Here is a 20,707-nt window from a genome sequence, read left to right on the forward strand (position 1 = left end):
ACGCTCACCTTCCCTCAACCAGGTCTAAAAGCCAGTGTATACGGACTTGCTGTATGGCTGTGTGTGGAGTTGACCCGACCATTGCTAGGTTCAGGGTCTCGTCAGGGCTGAGAAGGAAGGGCTGTGGACTGGCGTGTGGTAGAGGTGGACTGTGGCACAAATAAATGAATAAATAAATAAATATATACACTAAACAATCCCTCATTATCACGAAGCGTCAATTAAAACATGAATTGTAACTCGACCTGCAGGATAATATGAAGAGGTTGATGAATTAGTGAATATACAACTGATGCTGATTACAAGGCTGAAAGAATATATATGGGAATGTGTGTGTGTGTGTGTGTGTGTGTGTGTGTGTGTGTGTGTGTGTGTATGTGTGTGTGTGTGTGACAGGGTCGAAGTGTGTATTGTCAGTGGATGGTTGGTGTATATAGGCAGTGTGTGTGTGTGTGTGTGTGTGTGTGTATTAATCACTCACCACAGGCCAGTACTACGCCAGAAATGCGGTAACTCCCCTTCAATCACTCGTCCATCCACCAAAACATTGACATCGGAGTATAAGCGACCTCCTGGCCTGGGGCCCATCTTGCATACGTAGATGGCATTTTGTACATTCCAATTGATATTTTTCTTGTTTACTTTGGTTGATCTGGGTCGTGGGAGGAACAGAAATTAAATCATAAGTGTGGTTAATAATTCAAATCTGGATAACAGCCATCTTGATCATACTGAAAGATGTAATGAACATTCAAATATTTTCCAGTTCTCGTTTCTTTGTTTTGAATGATCTAGAATGTGAGAAAATGGATGTTTAAATTAGCATCGTGGTTAATTATTAAAATGTGGAGAATATGCATCTTAAAATTCAAGAAATCTAACAGTACCTTCTGCCTCTCCGAAATTCCTCTATATCTATACTCTTTTCACATTAACTTGGCCTAAAATTGTCATCTCTCCACCTTGAATGCTAAGTAACAGCAGATTAACACTAGAATATGATGCTAGTCACGAAGGAGTGCTATGGAAAGAATGCAGAGCCGTAGCATTGTCTTTTTCCACCGCTGAACTATGAGATCTTTGTATGCATTGTGTTATGTGTAATGTTGTATGGTAGTGAGACCTGGGCAGCAAAGGAAAGATTTTTATATGCTCACACCTACAGAAATGACAATGATTAGGTGCATGTGTAGTGCGTCCCTGAATGCGAGGCCTGGGTTTACGATTGAAGAGTTGGGAGGAAGGATTGGACTGGAGTGTATTGGTGATGTGATGAGGAGGGGCAGACTGAGATGGTTTGGGAGGAAGGATGGGACTGAAGTGTATTGGTGCTGTGATGAGGAGGGGTAGATTGAGATGGTTTGGGAGGAAGGATGGGACTGAAATATATTGGTGTTGTGATGAGGAGGGGTAGACTGAGATGGTTTGGGAGGAAGGATGGGACTGAAATGTATTGGTGTTGTGATGAGGAGGGGTAGAATGAGATGGTTTGGGCATGTGCAGAGGATGGGGGATGAGAACTGAGTGCGGTAAGTGAGAAACGTGAACGTCGGGGGTAGGACTGCGAAAGGCAGACCCAAAAAGACCTGGAACGAGGTAACAAGCTGTAACCTCAGGGCTAAAGAGGCTGCCAGTGTGGAGGGCCGCTATTAGGTGACCAAGGACCACGCATGCAAGCACGATGGAGCCTTTATAAACGATACAATACAATCTGCGTGCAATAAGCTGCAAAATGAAAATCTGGGCCAAGTTAAGGTGAAAAGTGTACTGAATAGATTAGCAAGAGTTCTCCTTATCTTCAAAGTGTTTTTACCTGTTATTTCTCACGGGAGGCACAGGTGAGAACGCATCCCTTTCTCCCAGGCGAGGTGTGGGAATCGATGTTGCGGGAAATGATGATGGGTTCGATTCGAAATGAGGCAGTCTTCCCCCCAGAGCCGCCACTAGCAATGTTGATGTCACTAGCAGCAGCATCTTGTGTGGGTGGTGTTGACTGGCTACTGAGGCTGAGAGACCTGGAATGATGATGATGATGACAATAATGATGATGATGATTAGGAAGATGGAGAATGTGAAGAAGATAAGATGATGATGATAGAAATAATAATAATAATAATAATAATAATAAAGAACTAGACGATGATGGAGGCGAAAGGGTGAAGGAAGTAGCACTGAAGAATTAACATCAAGCCATAATATAGGTAGATGGCAGTGTGAGCTGAGGGAAAATAAAGGCCGGAAGAAACACGGAAATATCAAGAAGAGAGGTGGGACAGAAGAGCAGAAGAGGACAGTTAGGAGAGAAAGACTGGAGACAAAAAGGTCCCTTTTAGTCGCCTCTTACGACAAGCAGGGATACTGGGGATGTATTCTTTACCCCCCTCCCCAGGGGTAAATAGTAGTAGTAGTAGTAGTAGTAGTAGTAGTAGTAGTAGTTGTAGTTGTTGTTGTTGTAGTTGTTGTTGTGGCCCAAGGTTCATCTGAAACGTGAATCCAGTGGACGGCTGCAGGCTGAGTTGCCCTCCTACAATCCACCAAACTCCTGTCGGGGATAAAGGGGCTTTTGCAGAGCCTGGCAGTCGAGCCGCAGGATTATATCAGTACCACCATGTGAAGGCGTCCCTCTTCAGCTGTTGGAGTGGAATCTCGTGGGCTAAGGGTACAGAGCTTCCTAGCACCTCTTCCTTAGCGATTGTAATAGGTACAGAGTGTTAATACAACAAAAGTAGGTGGTGGGTCTTGCCACACACCTTCTTCAGCCACTGCAGTTATATACAGTTAGAGAACAAGCGTTACAAAGCCTCCTAACAGAACGTGAAAGCAATAATAAAAATAAATCACAAGAGGAGATATGCTCAGGAACCTAGTGTACCAAAGCCACAGGTATCCGTCCCATAACACTACCGTGTCTTCCCCCTGACCGGAAGTACGAGAGGTGACATTTCGTTAATTTACTTGTTTAATTATTTTTCACTATCATCGGTAATTCGGCTATAAATCAAGAATAATGCAGCGTACTTCACTACAGACAAATATATAAAAACCAAGAATAATGAGCGATGAAGAGAATAGCCCTTGTGAGCAGAAACTTAAGAAAAGTGGCTAGTTGCCAAAAGCTGTCATTATCATTATCATTATTATCATCATATTAGTGAACACTTAAAACCGATAATACTTACGTCCATTTCGATCAATATATTTCGATCATCCTGACATTTCTTACCCAATATTCAGACTAATGCCATAACTTTTACTGAATAACAGTAAAGGAAACAGCACATTTAGCTGCTGAGATAAACCATACAGTGCAGAGTTTCAGAACACCTCGTCCTCCGTTTCAGAATGTAAAGCATAGTTCAGAAAATCTCCTTTAGGCTTTCAAATTGCGAGCCACCAAATATTCCATGCCCTATTACGACCTTCCTACACTAACACTCGTAATACCTTAGTACTTACAATTAAATGTCACCTAAAAACGTCGTGAGGTTATGATTTGCACCGTAGCTCTGATAGGTCGAAATTTACCCGTAAAATAGGCTCAAAATTAATCTGTCTTTCAAATATCATGAATTATCGGTTCCATGTTTTCTAATTACTGTATAACAGCGTAAAAATAGCGGGTAGTGAGCACGGATAGGCAGCACTAAGGAGAGAAAAGGAGACTGAGGACTTGAGATAAATTGACCGTGTTACAGCCTACCCAACCATATCCGCCGGACGCTCTAGTTACGCTACAGTATTCGCATGTTTTAAGCACTCTTCCTCTACGACAGCATTTCTAACTGTTCTAAAACTTTCAGATCTATAAACAAGGATAAAAGCGATTCAACGGGTAACCGCAACAGACGCCCCACCAGCATATCATTAAAAGATAGCCTACCTATTCAGCATCAATGAGTGGGAAGCTGCCTAATCAGTGACACATGAGGGCTATCAGAACCACACGGAGCTCGAGGAATGTTATGTCTAGTTTATGTTCAGTTAGATATACAGCAGAGTAGAAAAAGTTTAATGCTGTCCTACTGTATGAGTTGCAGTTTATATTTTTGAAGGAAAACTTGGGCATAATACAGTGATGGCTGTCAGGACAATCTCCTCCACCCGAGGTGAATCAGTGATTAACTCGATGTAAAGATCTGGGGTTTTGCATGAGCTGTGCATGACTGAGGGCCATTTGGTACTTTTTTTTTTTTTTTCACTTCCCGGAGGGGCGCCTTCACGAGACGGCACTGATATAAGTGGGCGGTGAAGCAGCCCGGTTCTGTTAAAGGCCCTCAACTCCCTCCCCATCTCCCGAAAGGAGGATGGAGTGCAGGAAAAGGACCACTTCATTCTGCAGTTTACTGGGTCCACCACTACTCTCCCCTCACCTCATCTTCAGGTCTAGCTGTACTCATGCGTGCGACACACCGCATGTCACCAGTTCAGTGCTAATACCCTGCCCATACTGTGAATACATTGCTAGAGCTCTTTCATTTGCAGTGGCACTGCAGCGGTGTATCGATAACATAGCAGAAAGTGAGAAGTTAATGATGACTTATAATTCAAATCCTCAGTTTCCTGCGATCGATTTAACGTTTACTGCATCATCACTTGACTCAACATGACAATATGATGGAAGTAAAGGGACCACACATCCTTCAGTTCCAAGATTCACGTCGAAGAACGATTAGAACCTAGTGCAAAAATCCAGAACAGAGCCGGATCATCGACTAAGACTCACGTGAAGGAAACCACCTCAGCAGTGATTGAAAGAGAGGAAGCCAATCTATCTACCAACCTCAGCTGTTATTCAGAAAGAGGAAGGCAATCTACCTACCAACCTACTGCCTTCCTTCCCGACATTCTTGCTTCCTTTCCGACATTTCCTTCCTTCTTAACATCCTTCACTGACACATCAAAGAATGTTGGGATACTGATGTGCAAGGGAAGTACTAGCATGTTAAACCCTCAGGTACGGTGTTATTTCCTTTCCCCTCACCTGCCATGCTGTGTCTTCAGTCACCCATTTATTCCATCTAATCATCTAACCTACAGCTCTTTAGTATCCCCATCGGCATAGCGGTTTGGAGCTAACCTATTCAGTTTATATGTGAGTTAACAATGGCTGACACCTTATCATCACGTGAAATATTAACCTAAACCAAGCCAAATTTAAATCCCTATAGTCCACACTCGGTTGCGCATCTTAACCCACTATACCACCAGGCATTCTTGTGTTGGTTAATACCGCATTATTATCCCTCATCAGTCCCATCTACTAATGAATTAATCATCATCCTTATTCAAATCTTTCTGACCCTTGGGTGGGGCGAGATAGGGACCAGAGCCTGAAAGAACCTGACAATTATATAAGCGACAGAGACAGACAGAATGAGAGGGAAGGATAGAAGTTGGGTACACAAATTCACCCATACATGATTTCTCTTTATTGTATGTAAATATCCACCTTATAAACTATGTGAAAATACATGGAATTACTTAAAAGGAAATAACACTATCTGAAAAAATTATCGACTCATACATACACTGCCGTTTTCTTTAATATACTGTACTGTAATTGCATATTCTTTTTATCAGCTGGCCATGTTGCTACTAACTCTACAGTCTACAGGAGTGACAACAGAAAGTCTTCATTTAAACATACAGAAGCTAGGGTTGTTTTCATTAGTAATTCTATGATAAATCAATCCTTCTGCTCACACTCACTCATAGTTCACGCTACATTTGCTGACAACACGAACATCTGTGTGTTATTTATTTATTTTACACATATTTATTTTTATACTGTGTGTGTGTTTATAATCTCTAAACCATGAGAGAGGAACATGTGCATCAAGATCATGTTTTTGAGAAACAGACTCCCCAACACCTCTTCCTTACTAGCTAATTTCTCCATAAGGCATTGTAATATTATCTAGCACGTTATTTATGCAACAAATATCAGTCTCAATAATATAGAAGAATATATTAAAGTGTCACAGAACTAATATTACCTTCTATGTTATTAATATCGTAACTACGGTTATACTTTGCACGTACAACATTCAAGAGAAAATCCACATGATATATTACACCTTTGTATTCTCTTGCATGTATTCTGTACCAGTGTAATACAGAGTTCACAAAATAAACAGGGCAATATTAACAAGCCGTATGCAGAAAGAGTGGAAAGATATAACACACCACTTCAACTCAGGCAATGTCTCATGTTGTGGGGACAACTAAGGATTATCAGCATCTATCCAGCATTTTGTATTCATTTCCTACTCCCTCCGACACAAATACACCCATACCAGCAGACACAGCCATACCCACAACACAGTACCTACTCTGCTCCATCGATTCATTTCCTACTCCCACTGCCACAACCAAATGTACCCACAACACAGTACCTACCCTTCTTCTTCATCTCATTTCCCTCAACCAAACCCACAACACAGTACCTACTCCGCTCCGTCTATTCATTTCCTACTCCCACTGACACAACTAAACCCATACCAGCAGACACAGCCATACCCACAACACACGAGATACAGCCAGTTAGGTTTCCAGTGACGTGCTATTTCCAGACCACCGTGTAACCTGGTAAGAAAGGGGTATAAAGGGAGCCTCATAAGACACAAGCCCTTTATGATTAAGCTTATTCATGTTTCCCATACATTAAATGAAGACTCCCTGTATGTATATCAGTTCAACACACAACCAAGCTTATAACACTTGGCCCCTCCCAGTATAATGCCCACCTTTCTCCTTTATTCTGGCTGACTATGGATGATTCATGCAGTTTACAAGACCTGCATTCGAATTCTCACCGATTAAGGAAGCTCCCTAACACCTTTTCCCAAGTGATTTATTTTGCTTATCACACTTCACTGTCCTACATAAATCCTTTCACTATCGCCATATTCCTCATACATAACGTACAACCATCCATATCCAAAAATAAATCACTAAGGAAGAGGTGTTAGTGAGCTTCCTTAATCAATGAGCATACAGGCCAATGACATCAGTGCAAACCTTCTATAATCCACTGAACACATAAATTTATATTTTATTTATCTGTTTAATTTTGTTTACTCATTCTTCCCACCTCACAATTATTTTATTCACATTACGAGTTCCGTATAGCATTAAGAAAGCCTTTTAAAGTGAGATGCTTTTACAATGTTAAATAATTTCATCTGGCAGAAAAGGTAAGGTGAGGAGTGGAGTGGAGTGGAGTGGAGTGGAGTGGAGTGGAGAGGAGAGGAGAGGAGAGGAGAGGAGAGGAGAGGAGTGGAGAGGAGAGGAGCAGAGAGAAGTGGAGTGGAGTGGAACGGACAGGGGAGGAGAGAGAGACAAACCAGATTCAATGGGATAATCATAACACAAGGTCTCATATAAGCTAAATAAACCTTCCAGGAGCAGCCAGAATATAAACAGAAATACCAGGCATTATACTGAAGAGGCTGACAAAACTTAGCATAGGAAACGGACCATTCAACATAGCAACATTCTTTGCTACATAAAAGAAAATATTATACTTGTCTTACACTTGTACTACCACTCTCCCTATCTGTGCAAATAGGGTGAAAAAAATAAAAATAATAATAGTAATAATAATAATAATAATAATAAAGTCCTCATTATATGTGGAAGTATTACAATATATCACAAAAGTTTTAAATATATCCAGCCATATAAACTGAAGGAAAATTATTAAAACAGATTAAGAGGAAGGGAATATACTGTAGGATTTCTTTTTATTACTACTGTATAAACTAAATTTGCCAACTTAGGGGGTGTTTGTTCATTTTTTTTTCCCCTGAAGCCTTTTTTCAGTATAGGATTGACATTTTGAACTGGAGGGCTTAGATATAGACTAAATATTCCCCTTTAGTACTAGAAGTCTTTCCTAAATTGTATATAATTATCTGATAAGGGAAAATTACATGAAAAGGATGGTACCTGAATACATGAAGTTAATAATAATAATCAAATAAAAATAATAATAACAATAACAATAATAATCACCCAACATATAACAAGGACCTTCAAACTTCCTCACAAATTTCAATAAATATGTACATAAATTAAGCTTTTTTTCCAGGGACTTTCAGCCCACATAGGACAATGACTTAGTTCCCAAACAGGTACTGGTGAATATCATTCCACACGGCACATCACAACAGCCCATCTTCAGCAAAATATTCACTGGGTTGCAGGATGGTCCTTAATTTTGGTGGCCTGCCCTCCAAGCCCTATAAAGCACATCCTTGTTTCATGCCTGGGATGTGTTTTTGAACACCAGTTGTGTAATGAATTTAGCGGTGCTGTGATTGTATAAGTGACCCCCCCCCCCACACACACACAAATTGTATAAACCAGGCATTGTAACGATTATATAAGAAATTGAAAAATGAACATGTCCGAAGTCCTCACTGATCATATATGTGAATAATCGTATGCGGAGTAATCGTACAACAAGGACGTGCTGTAACCTAAAGGCGTACGGGCATGAGGCGAAGCTACTGTGTGCCAAAATTGTAAGGGTATGCGACATACACATAATCCAAGTATAAGGCAAACAGTAGCTACCAAACATCAGACCAAAGTGTCAAGGTGTCATCTCAAAGCATCTCCAGGCTTTGAAAAACTCCCATAACTTGACATTTTAGTTCTGACTTTCCTACTAATTATTTGCATTACCTAAACAAACATTGGTCAAAGTCCTGTTACTTGAGACAAAATGGTACCATACAACCTCAGTATGGTATCTGCTGTGAAGGTCCTCAAAGATTTGTCATGATGTCTTAATGATTCTGGAACATTTGGACCATCCTGAATAACATACAGTCAGTCCCAATAAATATTCATAATTGTATTCCAGAGTATTACAACTTTTTCACATTAAAAAATGTGGGAGCCTCTTCAATCATGTTTACAGGTAGCACAAGAATTTTGGTAAGCAATTCTTCTTGTACTTTACTTTCTCACGGTCAGACTAACTCGACCGTTACAGTTAAAAGCAGATAATATGATTCTGTTAGAGTGTCTGTCACGGGAGCCCGAGTTTGTTACCATTAATTCTCCCAGTCAGACAACTCCTATTATTTTACACCTAATGCCAAATGCTTTATGCAAATCGGTCAGAGGAACCCGACAGCTCATAATTCCATCACCTAACCCCTTTTTGCCCCATATAAACAGGAGCATAGGGGCCTGGAGCTAGGGTCCTAAGTTCTGACATTTACAGCAAGGGTGATCCTGGCTTTAATAAATATAAACAATACTAATAAAAAGGTGACATACCTAGGACTGACTGACTAGAGTATTTTGCCTTACTCAGCTCTTGTGATGTGCAGTGCTTAAGTCATACTGTTTGGTCTAGCAGTAGTAGGTCATCAAAGTCGTAACCCTTACGTAATTGTTCTCTTGGCATGTCTTACAGGCCTGTCTATCGGATTAAACTCTTCACCGTAATTTTATTTAACACTAATGTAGGTTGCTGCACATAATGACAAAGCTGCAACATGTGGTACTGGAAATGATCTGATGAACGGAATGCCTGAAGGACTGATGATGACTGCTTTATGTGATACCAGAGACAGAAATTAACGTCATTTCTCGGTACAATATGCAATGATACCAGAGCAACACAACACCAGACAATGATCAAAACACTGGTATAAGGAAAGGGAAAACCACAGCACTTCTTGGTACCATACACATCCTATACAATACTTGGTAACAAAAACACAACAAACACTTCACTTGGTATAGAAAAAAAATGCAAGGATCATGGTTTCATAATTTGGTACCATAAAAAACGATGAAAAGCAAAGAAAACATAGCCAACGTATTCTTTGGTGCCAGTCGCAATACCGAACACATCACACGGTACGCACAAAACACAAACACCAATCCTTCATCATTCGGTACCCCACGAAACAACAAAAAACAAAAATATATACAGTAACTAACACACTGATCAGTACCAATGAAACACAAACATAAAAACAAAACATAAATAATTAATGTGTACATCTTTTTAAGTGAGAAACATAAAAACTTATAAAACCACGGCAATATTTGGTACCAAACACGATCATCAAATACTTCAGTACCACTTCAAAAATAGAAAAAATAAAAATAAATGTGAATCACCACTTCTTAGAATCTAATTAAGTTTCTTTTAACACAAGCTCTTCTGTACAATATATGTCGCATCATGAGTCTGTTTCCTTGTCTGTCTGCAGTCTGCCCAAGTCAACTTTATTCTCCCTTCACCCCTTCAATCCAATGCCACAACTTTATATCTAATTCCTTGCTACTTCCAATTTTATTCAGCCTGGGGGAGACTTCAAATTGGGTGGGGTAGATACAGCCTTCATTAATTCACTCAAGATTGAGATACTTTTCCCATGCAGAATTAAACTGCAGGGACACGAACAAACTGTAAAAAGAAGTCACTGAATTCAAAGGGTTCATTCAGAAAACCTTAGCTATGACTGAAATATGTATTGTGGGTGGCACTGATGGGTTTGCAGTACCTCTTCCTCAGTTACTTATTTTCCATATTACTGCTAAACATGCTCGTGTATTTATATCACTTTAGTGTCAACATACTTTGCATCAATAGAATAAGACACTAAAATATACTACAAAATGCAGAATATACTGCTAAGGAAGAGTTGCTGAGAAATCCCGTGTCACTTAGAACACAATAAAGTCTTATTTTGTTCTGGCTACCACTGAATGAGTTTATTCTGCTTAAGCCCCTCACTAAAATGATTTCTAATAATTTTCTTGCTATGAACAGATGATTTTATGCAGCCTGTGAGACCCCTTCACTGGTTTGGGGTTCTTGTGAGCTGAACAAAACCACATGAAGACAGCAGGAATAAACATCAAACAGCTGGGGTTTATGATGATGAGAAATACGCCTCTGAAATGTAAACTACTGCCAAGCTGACTTACGGTGTTAGTGAATTAAACTGTACACGTGTAACCATTTAACTGAACTGGAAATGCTGGGTGGGAAAGAGAGACAGGTTTAGAGCTTCAATTCCTTACATTCTCTAATGTGTTGTGTCCTTATTCTCTCTAATGTTTCATGCAACACAGAACCCATCTTCAGAAGACGGGTTCTGTGTAGCACGAAACACTACAGAAAATAAGGCATTCAAGCGCTAACTGCCTCTCTTTCCCACCCATTTCCAATTGTTGTAATGGATCATCTACTTAACTCACAATATTTACTAAGGAAAATAACTGGTTGGTTTAACCCTTATAGGACAAAAGACCACTCATAAGCTGGAAAAAAAAAATAAACTCTGTCAGCTATACGCAGCTAAGGTCTCACGTGTCTTCATGCAGTGGAACAGTTATAACCAGACAGCAGAGTTGGCTGTACAAACATCTCTCAACTCCCTATATCCCCCAAAAGGATGACTGACTACAGGAAAAGGGCAACCTCAGCCTGTGGTCCACTGGGTACGCATTCAGATGAACCTGGCCCCGAGTCCATAACAAATCAGTGAAATCTCTTTATGAATCTTTTTAACTCCAAGCAACTTTGTTTAATTTAGGGTAGATTTCTCTGAACTGGAGGGGATAGATACAGTCTTCATTAATCCCTACATTACTTGCACAATTTCCCAACTTGAATAAAATATCTGGCAGTAGCAAGAATAAAACACATCAGACCTGAGGTGGTTAATGAATACTGTTACAAGTCCTTTCACTAACAGAGTCCTCAATTTAAACTTCAAAATCCCGTACAGTTCCATTCAGCCTGAGTATGGCCTCTTGGGGTGTTAGTGTGTTGGTATTCCCTCACACCATGCAATGTTTAATCTCATGCAAATTTTAATACTCCACTAGCAAAAAAATCTGTCTGTAAATCCATCTCATCCATTCAATACGATGATGCCTGTTGTGTTTTAATCCTACTAGCATCAGACAATTTCATTTCACTTCAGAACGACCCCAAAAGTGAAACGGTTAACTGCTAAACTCACTGACGACATGTATCCTATTATGGTAAGATCCTGATAATTCACCTCATCACACGCATACCTCCTTAAGTCTGTAGGATTAAGAAGGGTATAATTTAACCTCTTCAGTACATCAGTCATTGAAAATATATGTGGTGAGAGAGAGAGAGAGAGAGAGAGAGAGAGAGAGAAATGCACTCAAGCTGAATAAAACTGTCTGTTGGTACCAAGAATAATATATAAAATCAGTCATGCCAATTAAGTGGTTCCTTCCAATAGCCATCTCATACCACCATCACAGGCAACACTTTCACTATTCCTGCCTTCTCAGTGTGTCTTTGGGCAGATTCCCTAACCCTGTGGAGAGTGGATTCTTACAAACAAAGTGTGGGAAACTGTACGTGTAAGAATCACAAAACGGTGACCTACGTTTAATTAAGTTTTATATGTATCTGTAACTGCACATATATATATATATATTTCAATATAGAGTATTCATTAACCTTTATGCTTCAAAAATCTAGCCTATTATTTGTTAGGCATCTACTTCTTTGATTCAAAAACGAAAAATGGAAACAGGCATACATGTATACATATAGATACCGGTATATGGCTGCACATACGCACATTTGTATGTATAGGTCTGAACACACATAATTCATGTACGTTTTGGGCTGCACATTGTTTATGCATGAATGGGACTGTCCATACACACATGTACACACAAATGATGGATGTATACAGCTTCTACACAGAAATTCATGTATGTATATAACTACACACAAACCACATGTGTATGACTATGTACACAAATCATGTATGTTATGTATACTGCTGCAGACACACAAGTTATTTTCTACGGGGCTGCTAAACACAATACACTGTACGTATGTCCACTCACACTTCATACTGCAATGTATACAGCAGCAAACACGCAAAATTCAAAAACTGCGGGCATCAGTGCACATAAACACATTTAATGTACGTATAAACTGTCACTTGTACACAGTCACATGTAAACTACCTTCTCAGGGAAGTCATTGGCATTAGTACTGTCACAGGGGACAAAGCAGTTGGCCGTCCGAACCAGGGCTAACAAGGCTAGTTTTAAAGCACAGGGTTGAAGTGTGGGAGAGTATGGACTGTGAGACATTTACTCCATTTTTTAACGTTATTTAGTTAATTTTTATAACTACCATTGCCACCACCATTATCCTCATCACCTACTTAGTTCACTCTTGTTCCTTATATCACTATTTAACTCATTCTGTATCATCATTTTTAAAATCTTCTTTTTTGTTGTAACCATTACTATTAATTTTTTTATTTCCCAACCATACTGTTATCATTATAATCATTATTTAGGTAACACTTGTGAAAACTATCATCATAAATCTTAACTTGCTCTCACTGCCTTTTCTAAGTTAACATTCAGTTTTAAAATTTATGGTAGTACTCCGAATGAAATTAAAGAACCATTTCATAATTTAAAAATGAACTTCAACACTAATCAATTTAAGAACTGAACAATCACTTTCAAAATTATGCAATTAATTACTCAACTAAAAATCAACTTCAGACCTAACAAAATTTCAGTTCAACACTACACACCTTGGCTTTGCTAAAATTTTCAGAGCTTCTTGATCAATTTCAGAGCTAAATGATCCACTCTTCAGAGGGTCCTTATCAATTTCTTGTCATTTAACAGCTAAACAATCAATTTCAGAACAAAGCAATTAAGTTGCAAGCCTGACAGTCACATTCCAAGCAAGTGTTTGTAAGCACCCTTCATCCCAGAACTCCTTCATCACTCAATCTTCAACCCCAAGCTTCAAAACTAATCTGTTAACCAAGATTCAAGGTACAAGGGATCAGTTCAATGAATCGTTGGCTGGTTAGGGTAGTAGTAGTAGTAGTGTAAGGTCGCTCTGTTGGCTGTCCGTAACTGTCCGTTGTGTGGGTCCGACGAAGTCACGTTGTCAACACAATGCTGTGGAAATGAAACATCTCAGTATAGTGCTACAGTGAGTGACAGTCATCATCATCATCATCATCAACACACCACCAACTAGCCAACTGGAAATATGGGATAAGGAAGTCAGTTCCCACGGTCGTCATCATTATCCTAAACCTTTCACAAACTATACTACTTTTAATCTAACTTGGCCTAAAACTGACATATCTCCATCTTGAATGCTCAGCTGTAACAGTGGACTTGTACTAGGAAATGATGCCAGTCAAAAAAGTCATATGGAATGGATGTAGAGCTGTTGCATATTGTCTTTTTCTGCCACTGAGTTATGTGAAATCAGCTGCAAAGGAACAAAAATCTGGACCAAGTTACTGTGAAAGAAGTATAAGAAACTGGGAATAGGAATCAGTTTCTGTGATAATCATCACCATTAGTGTATCAATCATTATCTCAATCATCATCATCATAATCACCACAATCATCATCATCATCATCATCCCACAACCAACTTGTTAACAGGAAATACCAGTTCTGCAAGCCTGTTTCCAGTCAGAGAGCAATTTTACAAACCACTATGTGCTATCTGACTCTGCCCTTGTATGTATTGGATACATAAAACAGTTGTTATGAACAGTAAAGGAATATATAATAAACACGTAGCCAACCAACCAGTTCCATTTTATCATCTCTGAGGCGCATGTCAAAGTTTAGAGTGACATACTATGAGGCGTATTAATGTACCGTATCGTGTTGTTATTGTTGCTCTTCTCTGGTCTGTCTAACTGAGCAAGCCCATAGACCACAAGCAAGCAACCGCCTTCTTGTGGCGGTCAGCATCTTGTCAGGGTCGGAACAGGGTCCTTCTACACGACAAGGGGCAGGGAAAATGGAGGATGCATAGACCCCAAAAGCCAATCTAAGGTCTAAGGTGTGGTAGTGTTTGTTCCTGCACTAAGACTGAACACATATTATATCCTGTATACTAAACACTAACTTTGTCAAAATACAATACATAATAACATAATATTTTCAGTGACTGAGATTCTATTATGACCTGTGTAACAACATGAATCACACACACCACATCCAACAACATGAACGTTTAACACATGAAAACTGAGAACACATCAGAGTCACTTCAGTGCATAGTGAGTGAAAATCATCCTCATTTTATAGTGTATGGATTTTTTTCCCTTCCTCCATTCATCATGTTAAAAATAAATACTGTAAATGAAGAACGTAAATCACTGCATATTCTGACCACTTAATAATGAACAACAGGATGTTATGTGTGAGTATTCCTAATGATATGCTGACTGAGAACAATACAGTGAAAATAAAGTTACAGTGTGCTAAGCAAGGAAATACTGCAATCACGAACCCTTTGAATGCTGCAGTGTACCACACTCTGTACTCTGAATATCAGGATTGTTTGTGTAAGGCAGCGTCAATATACTCCCCTGGGAACCAAAATTTCACTGAAGTCACTTAAAAATTTCCCTGTCACTTTTGATGAAAGAAAGATGTTTGAAGTCATTTCCGATAAGTAAGAAATTGCCGTATGTCTTTCATTATTATGCAGACTTGGGCGTTTCTTTCATATGAATGGTGAGAGGCGTGAATGCTGAGGGTACAGTTGTATGAAGCAGATTGCAAAAGACTTGGGACGAGGTCACAGTGTGGCCGTAGGGATAAGGACTGAATACAGAGGCTGCTAGAGATCGAGCAGCATGGAAAATCATCATTAGGTCAGCAAGGCTGACACATGCAAGCATGTTGGAGCCTTTATAAGCAAACAACCAAATTACATCGCATGATTTTCTTCATCTTTGATAAAGTCCCTTTCATTAAGTCACTTCAACTACAGGAAAGGAATTTGAAGGCATTACTGATAAATTAATTAATTAATTAATAATAATAATAATGATGATGATGAAAATAATGTAAATGTTCAATTCGTTCACTGCTATGTAGATGGGGTCATTTCACTCACACCTAGACTAAGCAATTTTCAGAAAAAAATAAGAAAAGAAAAAAAAGCAATAAGCACAAGTAACACACACACACAAGGTCACACTATTCAGCTATGCCAAATCCTAACATTTAAAAGGTTAATATGATTTCCTAACTAAGTACCGTAGTAATGCAAGAGACATAACACCGGGACTGATGAACACACAAGTTGTATTTAACCATTAGTTCTGTGACAACTAAATCTATTATCTACACTTACTGCTATGTTAAAAAATACTTGCTTATAGTAAAATACAGCTCTTATCATTTAAATATATATGCCTACATTAAAGTACTGAACACCGAGAATATCATAGATTAATGTGCATATCTCCCCAAATGAGATTCACTGTTTAGTATGGGAGGCACAGTAACGTAATCATGACAACACTGAAGCGATGAGGTCAGCTGATTTATGAAGATCTATTGAGAATCACAATTAGTTATCCGTCTTAATCTAATTTCCCACAAAAAATCATATCTATTTACCATCTTAACCCAACTTCCCACAAAGAATCGTAGCAATTTATCATCTTAACCCAATTTCCCACAAAAAATCATATTTATTTACCATCTTAACCCAATTTCCCACACTTTCAACTCTGTATCAAGCTGCACACTGTTTTAAAGCAGTAACAGCCAATCTAATACCACCCATGTCAGCGTACGTGGGGTTGGAGGATACACTACCAAGGTCCACATTTAAACCACAAGAGATAGGATTTTATAAGACAATTCATAGTGATCTCTGTGATACGAACCACTGCTTATAACAGTTGCATCCAATTCTCAACCACTACAGCCTGACGTTTGAAATTTCCAAAAAATCATCATTCTAACTTTATTACTTATTATAACAACTGGGTGGGTTGGATCACTAACTTTTGATTTTCGTTTTACACCCGATTTCAAATAATAAAAATGATAACAGAGATTCAGAAACTTAGGCAGATTCATTCAGTGCACGAGAATAAAACTTCCAGTCTCATCTTCCTATCATAAGAATGATATCAGAGAGATAGGGCAATAATTTATACATCTATTTATAACATTTCAGCTCCAGCCTTTACACGAGCACCTGCTGAAATATTACACATACTTTAAAACATTTGCTCCATCCCACTTCTATCACTCCAGCTTGTAACATTGAGAATTCTATCTCCCTAACATTAAGAATCATCAAAACATACAACAGGGCATTTCAGAGTAAGTGAGAATATATTCATGCATAATGAGTCTAAACCTAAAGTTAAGTTCACTGATACTGGGTAATATTGTTGTGAAATAAGGAGACTCCCTCACACCTCTTCCATACCTACTGTCATTGCTGTTTGTCAGGCCAGGCAGACCCACTGACCACAGGTATGCAACTGCTTCCATGGGGCCATCCCACAGGTACAGTACAATACATAACCTGGTAAGGATTTGGCATTCCCTTCTGGTTGACAGTGCCTCCCCAGTCTCAGACCAGGGTTCTTCCCACAGCTAGGTGTACAGGGAAATGTAAGGTTTGGCTCCTGCATGGTTGCTGCAGCAACCCACCCAGGGTGCACAGTGTCCCCACATGTAGGCTCCTTATCAGCGACTATTCTCACGTCAGTTTAAACTACAGTTATGTCCATATTACCCTCTTCACTCTGGGGATGTCTTTCTTAGAGGTAAAAGAAAACAAAGTAGCCAGTGGGCAGTTCTGTCATGGCATTCCCATGTAGGGGTTCTCACGAGAGGTAAGACATCAGATAAACACGGTGAAGGGGGGTGCCAGGGAGCCTCCCACATCCACACAAACATGACCCACTACCAGAAAGAGAGTATTTACAGAGAGCATGCAGTAGTGTGTGTACCCCAAGGCATGCACTCTGTTGTCCCCGTATCACAGACAATTATCACAGCCAGTCACAGTAACCTCTAAGGGCCATATCATAATTGACATGGAAGGCTTCTTAACACCTCTTCCTTAGCAACTTATTCAACGTATAACACCCTGAAATTCGCTTGTTAAGTATGTAGTATCAATATCAACAAAACATGCATCAATAACACAAGAAAATGCTCAGGTGTTAAATGCAGAATATCCCTTAAGCCTCCTGTATATCACCTTTATCATAGTTTGTATCAATAACATACATGAGGCTATTAGGGTATATTATAAACAGTAAGTAGCTAAGGAAGAGGGATTTCAAAACCTCCAAAGTCACACAAATACAACCCTAAGAGACAGTCAACGTAGCGGTTACTTTCAGGATTCTACTAACCTCTCCAGTACTAGTCTTTTATCATATTCTATTCTTGCTACTGTTGGATGATTTAACAGAACAGATCCATTTGAGATTATAAGCATTCTCAACAAGGATTTTTTAATTTCATGCCACACAGTTTCATAAAGGAGATTCATTCAAGAGTCAAAATTAATCCATTCAGCATAAGGATTTACTTCCAAGCCACAGAATTTTATAAATTCCTTAGAGAGTCATAAGTAATCCATTCTGCATGAGGATTAACTTTCATGCTACATGGATTAACTTTTATGTCACAAGGATTAACTCTTACGCCACACAAATTTATTCCACCGAGACCCACTGGAATGACAGGGTTAATCCGTTCGCGATGCCAATGCCTCTATACACTGTCAGGCATTTTAACTTAATAGCAATTTAAAAGCATTTCCCTTAAGGATCAATGTTTCAATATACTGATGCCTTTTTTATACAGGGTTCTTTCTACAGCCTGGCCATTTTACTTAACTTGGAAGAAAAATACTGTTCAGCCAGTTTCATTGTAAGATAAAGGTCAGTGTTTCAAAATACTGTATCCCAACTCCATTTATACAACTGGTCTTATCAACTGCAGGAAAACAGGAAACAAGATTTATGGGTAGCAGTGAAATGGGCAATTGTTCTGTGGTTTACTGTGAAACTGACAAAAAAAATAACAACTGGAGGGGCACTCAGTGGAGCACATCTCTCCAACAAGGGCAAATTTCCAAACCACAATTCATAATGGGTCACATTTTCTCACCACTGATTAGGGTTTCACAGAAAGTGTTTTCCGGACACAGTATCTGTAATATGATCCGGATCGTTCTCAAAAGTTAATCAATTGTTCCCTGGGACATGGGCTACGTATCTACACACTAAATTTGGTCCAAATCTCTCTCTCTGTTTTTGAGTAAGCCTGCTAACAAATAAACAAACAAGGGTGATGATGCAGATCTATTCTAAACACCATATAAACAAGCTGGTACGACTCTCTACGCATGCTAGGTGATGTGGAGCGACGGTTAGCCAGTTACAGCCTGCAACTGAATGTGTAGCTAAGTTTACTCTCTGTACAATTACGTCAACCCCTTCAATACTGTCTTCTTTAATTTTTGTCTTGCCATCCATGTGATTTTATTAAGCTTTAGAGGCAGGCCAAAAAAGATCTAGGATGCAGTCATACACTGCGACCCAAGGGATAAGGGACTCTATAAGGAGACTGCCAGAGATCAAGCAGCAAGGACAGCTGCCATTAGGTGACCAAGGCTGACGTATGCAAGCACATTGGACCCTTCGCAAACGATACAAATGATACGACCGTAGAGATTTCCTGAATTGTAGTGGTTAGATACAAGCTTCATTAATCCCTCTATTTCCAGGCAGAGTAAAATGTCAGGTAGCAGCAAAACATCAATGCAGCAAAGATTTAACTATGAAAGGGGTTACGGTTGTTCTTGCTACCTCCAAATTCCCTTCTTAAACTCTGGGGACTATCTGATACTAAAGGAATGAATGGAGACTTAACACAACCCCTCTAATTACTCTTCCTATCAGTACACCCTCACTATATGGTTCTTTGCCCATACAAGCACTAACCTGTGTCATGTTTTCGACTTACTACTGTTTTTTCACTTATACATTCGTTGTGATGCTAATTTCTGGTTATATATTTTTTCCCAATTATGTGATCACTAATTGCTAAATAAAATGAGATCATCTTGTGTTCAAATTAGGGAACATGTACATCATTGAAAGGTTAATGAAGGCTTTATCTAAACCCTCAATTTTTAAAAGCTTCTCTCCTCTCACAATGAAGGGCTTACTGATGGCTATCTCACCTCTTCTATTTAAAAGTCTCCCCTGAGCTGAATAAAACCATCTTGAATAGGTACGAAAAATTCTCTAAAAACATCATCACATTTAAAGGAAAGAAACTGTTTAAGTACGGACCATGCAATGTACAGAATTACACATACGAAGTTAAGTACAGGTTTGGTATATACAGTGCTGTACATTATTACAATGATGGAAAGTAATTTTATGCTCATACGAACACACAATTCTTTCAGCCCACAGATTTGGGTTTTATTTTATCCTTGCTGCACACAGATCACTTTATTCAGCTTATGCAGGACCTCTTATTGGACTAATCAAGGCTATATCTAACCCACTTCCAGTCCGATCAGTCTGTCCTATCTATATCCATCTACATACCTAGGCTGCTTCCCCCAAAGAACGGGAGGTAGCTGAGACAGGATGACACACGCCCAATTTACTCATCCACACACACATTCATTCGCACCTTAGCCCCAAATGAATGTGTGTCCTATACTGAACAAAATAATCTGGAAACAGCAAGAATTAAATCAAAACACATCCATGGTCTGAAATGGTGAAAGAAAAAGTTTAAATCTGTTGAGCCAAAGACACTGATGGAAATGAACTGCAGTACCGCTCAGTTCAGAAAAGGAAGCTTGCACTGT

The 20,707-nt window shown here is 39.2% G+C and overlaps 1 protein-coding gene across 1 annotated transcript in view; it reads right to left on the minus strand.

Moving 5' to 3' along the window:
• Positions 1 to 3,185, minus strand: part of Idua (alpha-L-iduronidase) — a 17,462-nt gene extending 14,277 nt beyond the window's left edge. The window contains exons 1-4 of the mRNA XM_080281092.1: positions 3,180 to 3,185; positions 1,577 to 1,725; positions 482 to 652; positions 9 to 149 (exon numbers count right to left, since the gene is read on the minus strand). Coding sequence (XP_080137218.1) covers positions 9 to 149; positions 482 to 652; positions 1,577 to 1,725; positions 3,180 to 3,185 — 467 coding nt within the window. The remainder of the gene's footprint in view (positions 1 to 8; positions 150 to 481; positions 653 to 1,576; positions 1,726 to 3,179) is intronic.
• Between the last annotated feature and the right edge of the window lie 17,522 nt (positions 3,186 to 20,707).

Source organism: Coenobita brevimanus, chromosome 11 (genome assembly GCF_032717465.1).
Source record: "Coenobita brevimanus isolate Jiangsu-jjx chromosome 11, ASM3271746v2, whole genome shotgun sequence".
NCBI classification, from domain to species: Eukaryota; Metazoa; Arthropoda; class Malacostraca; order Decapoda; family Coenobitidae; genus Coenobita; species Coenobita brevimanus.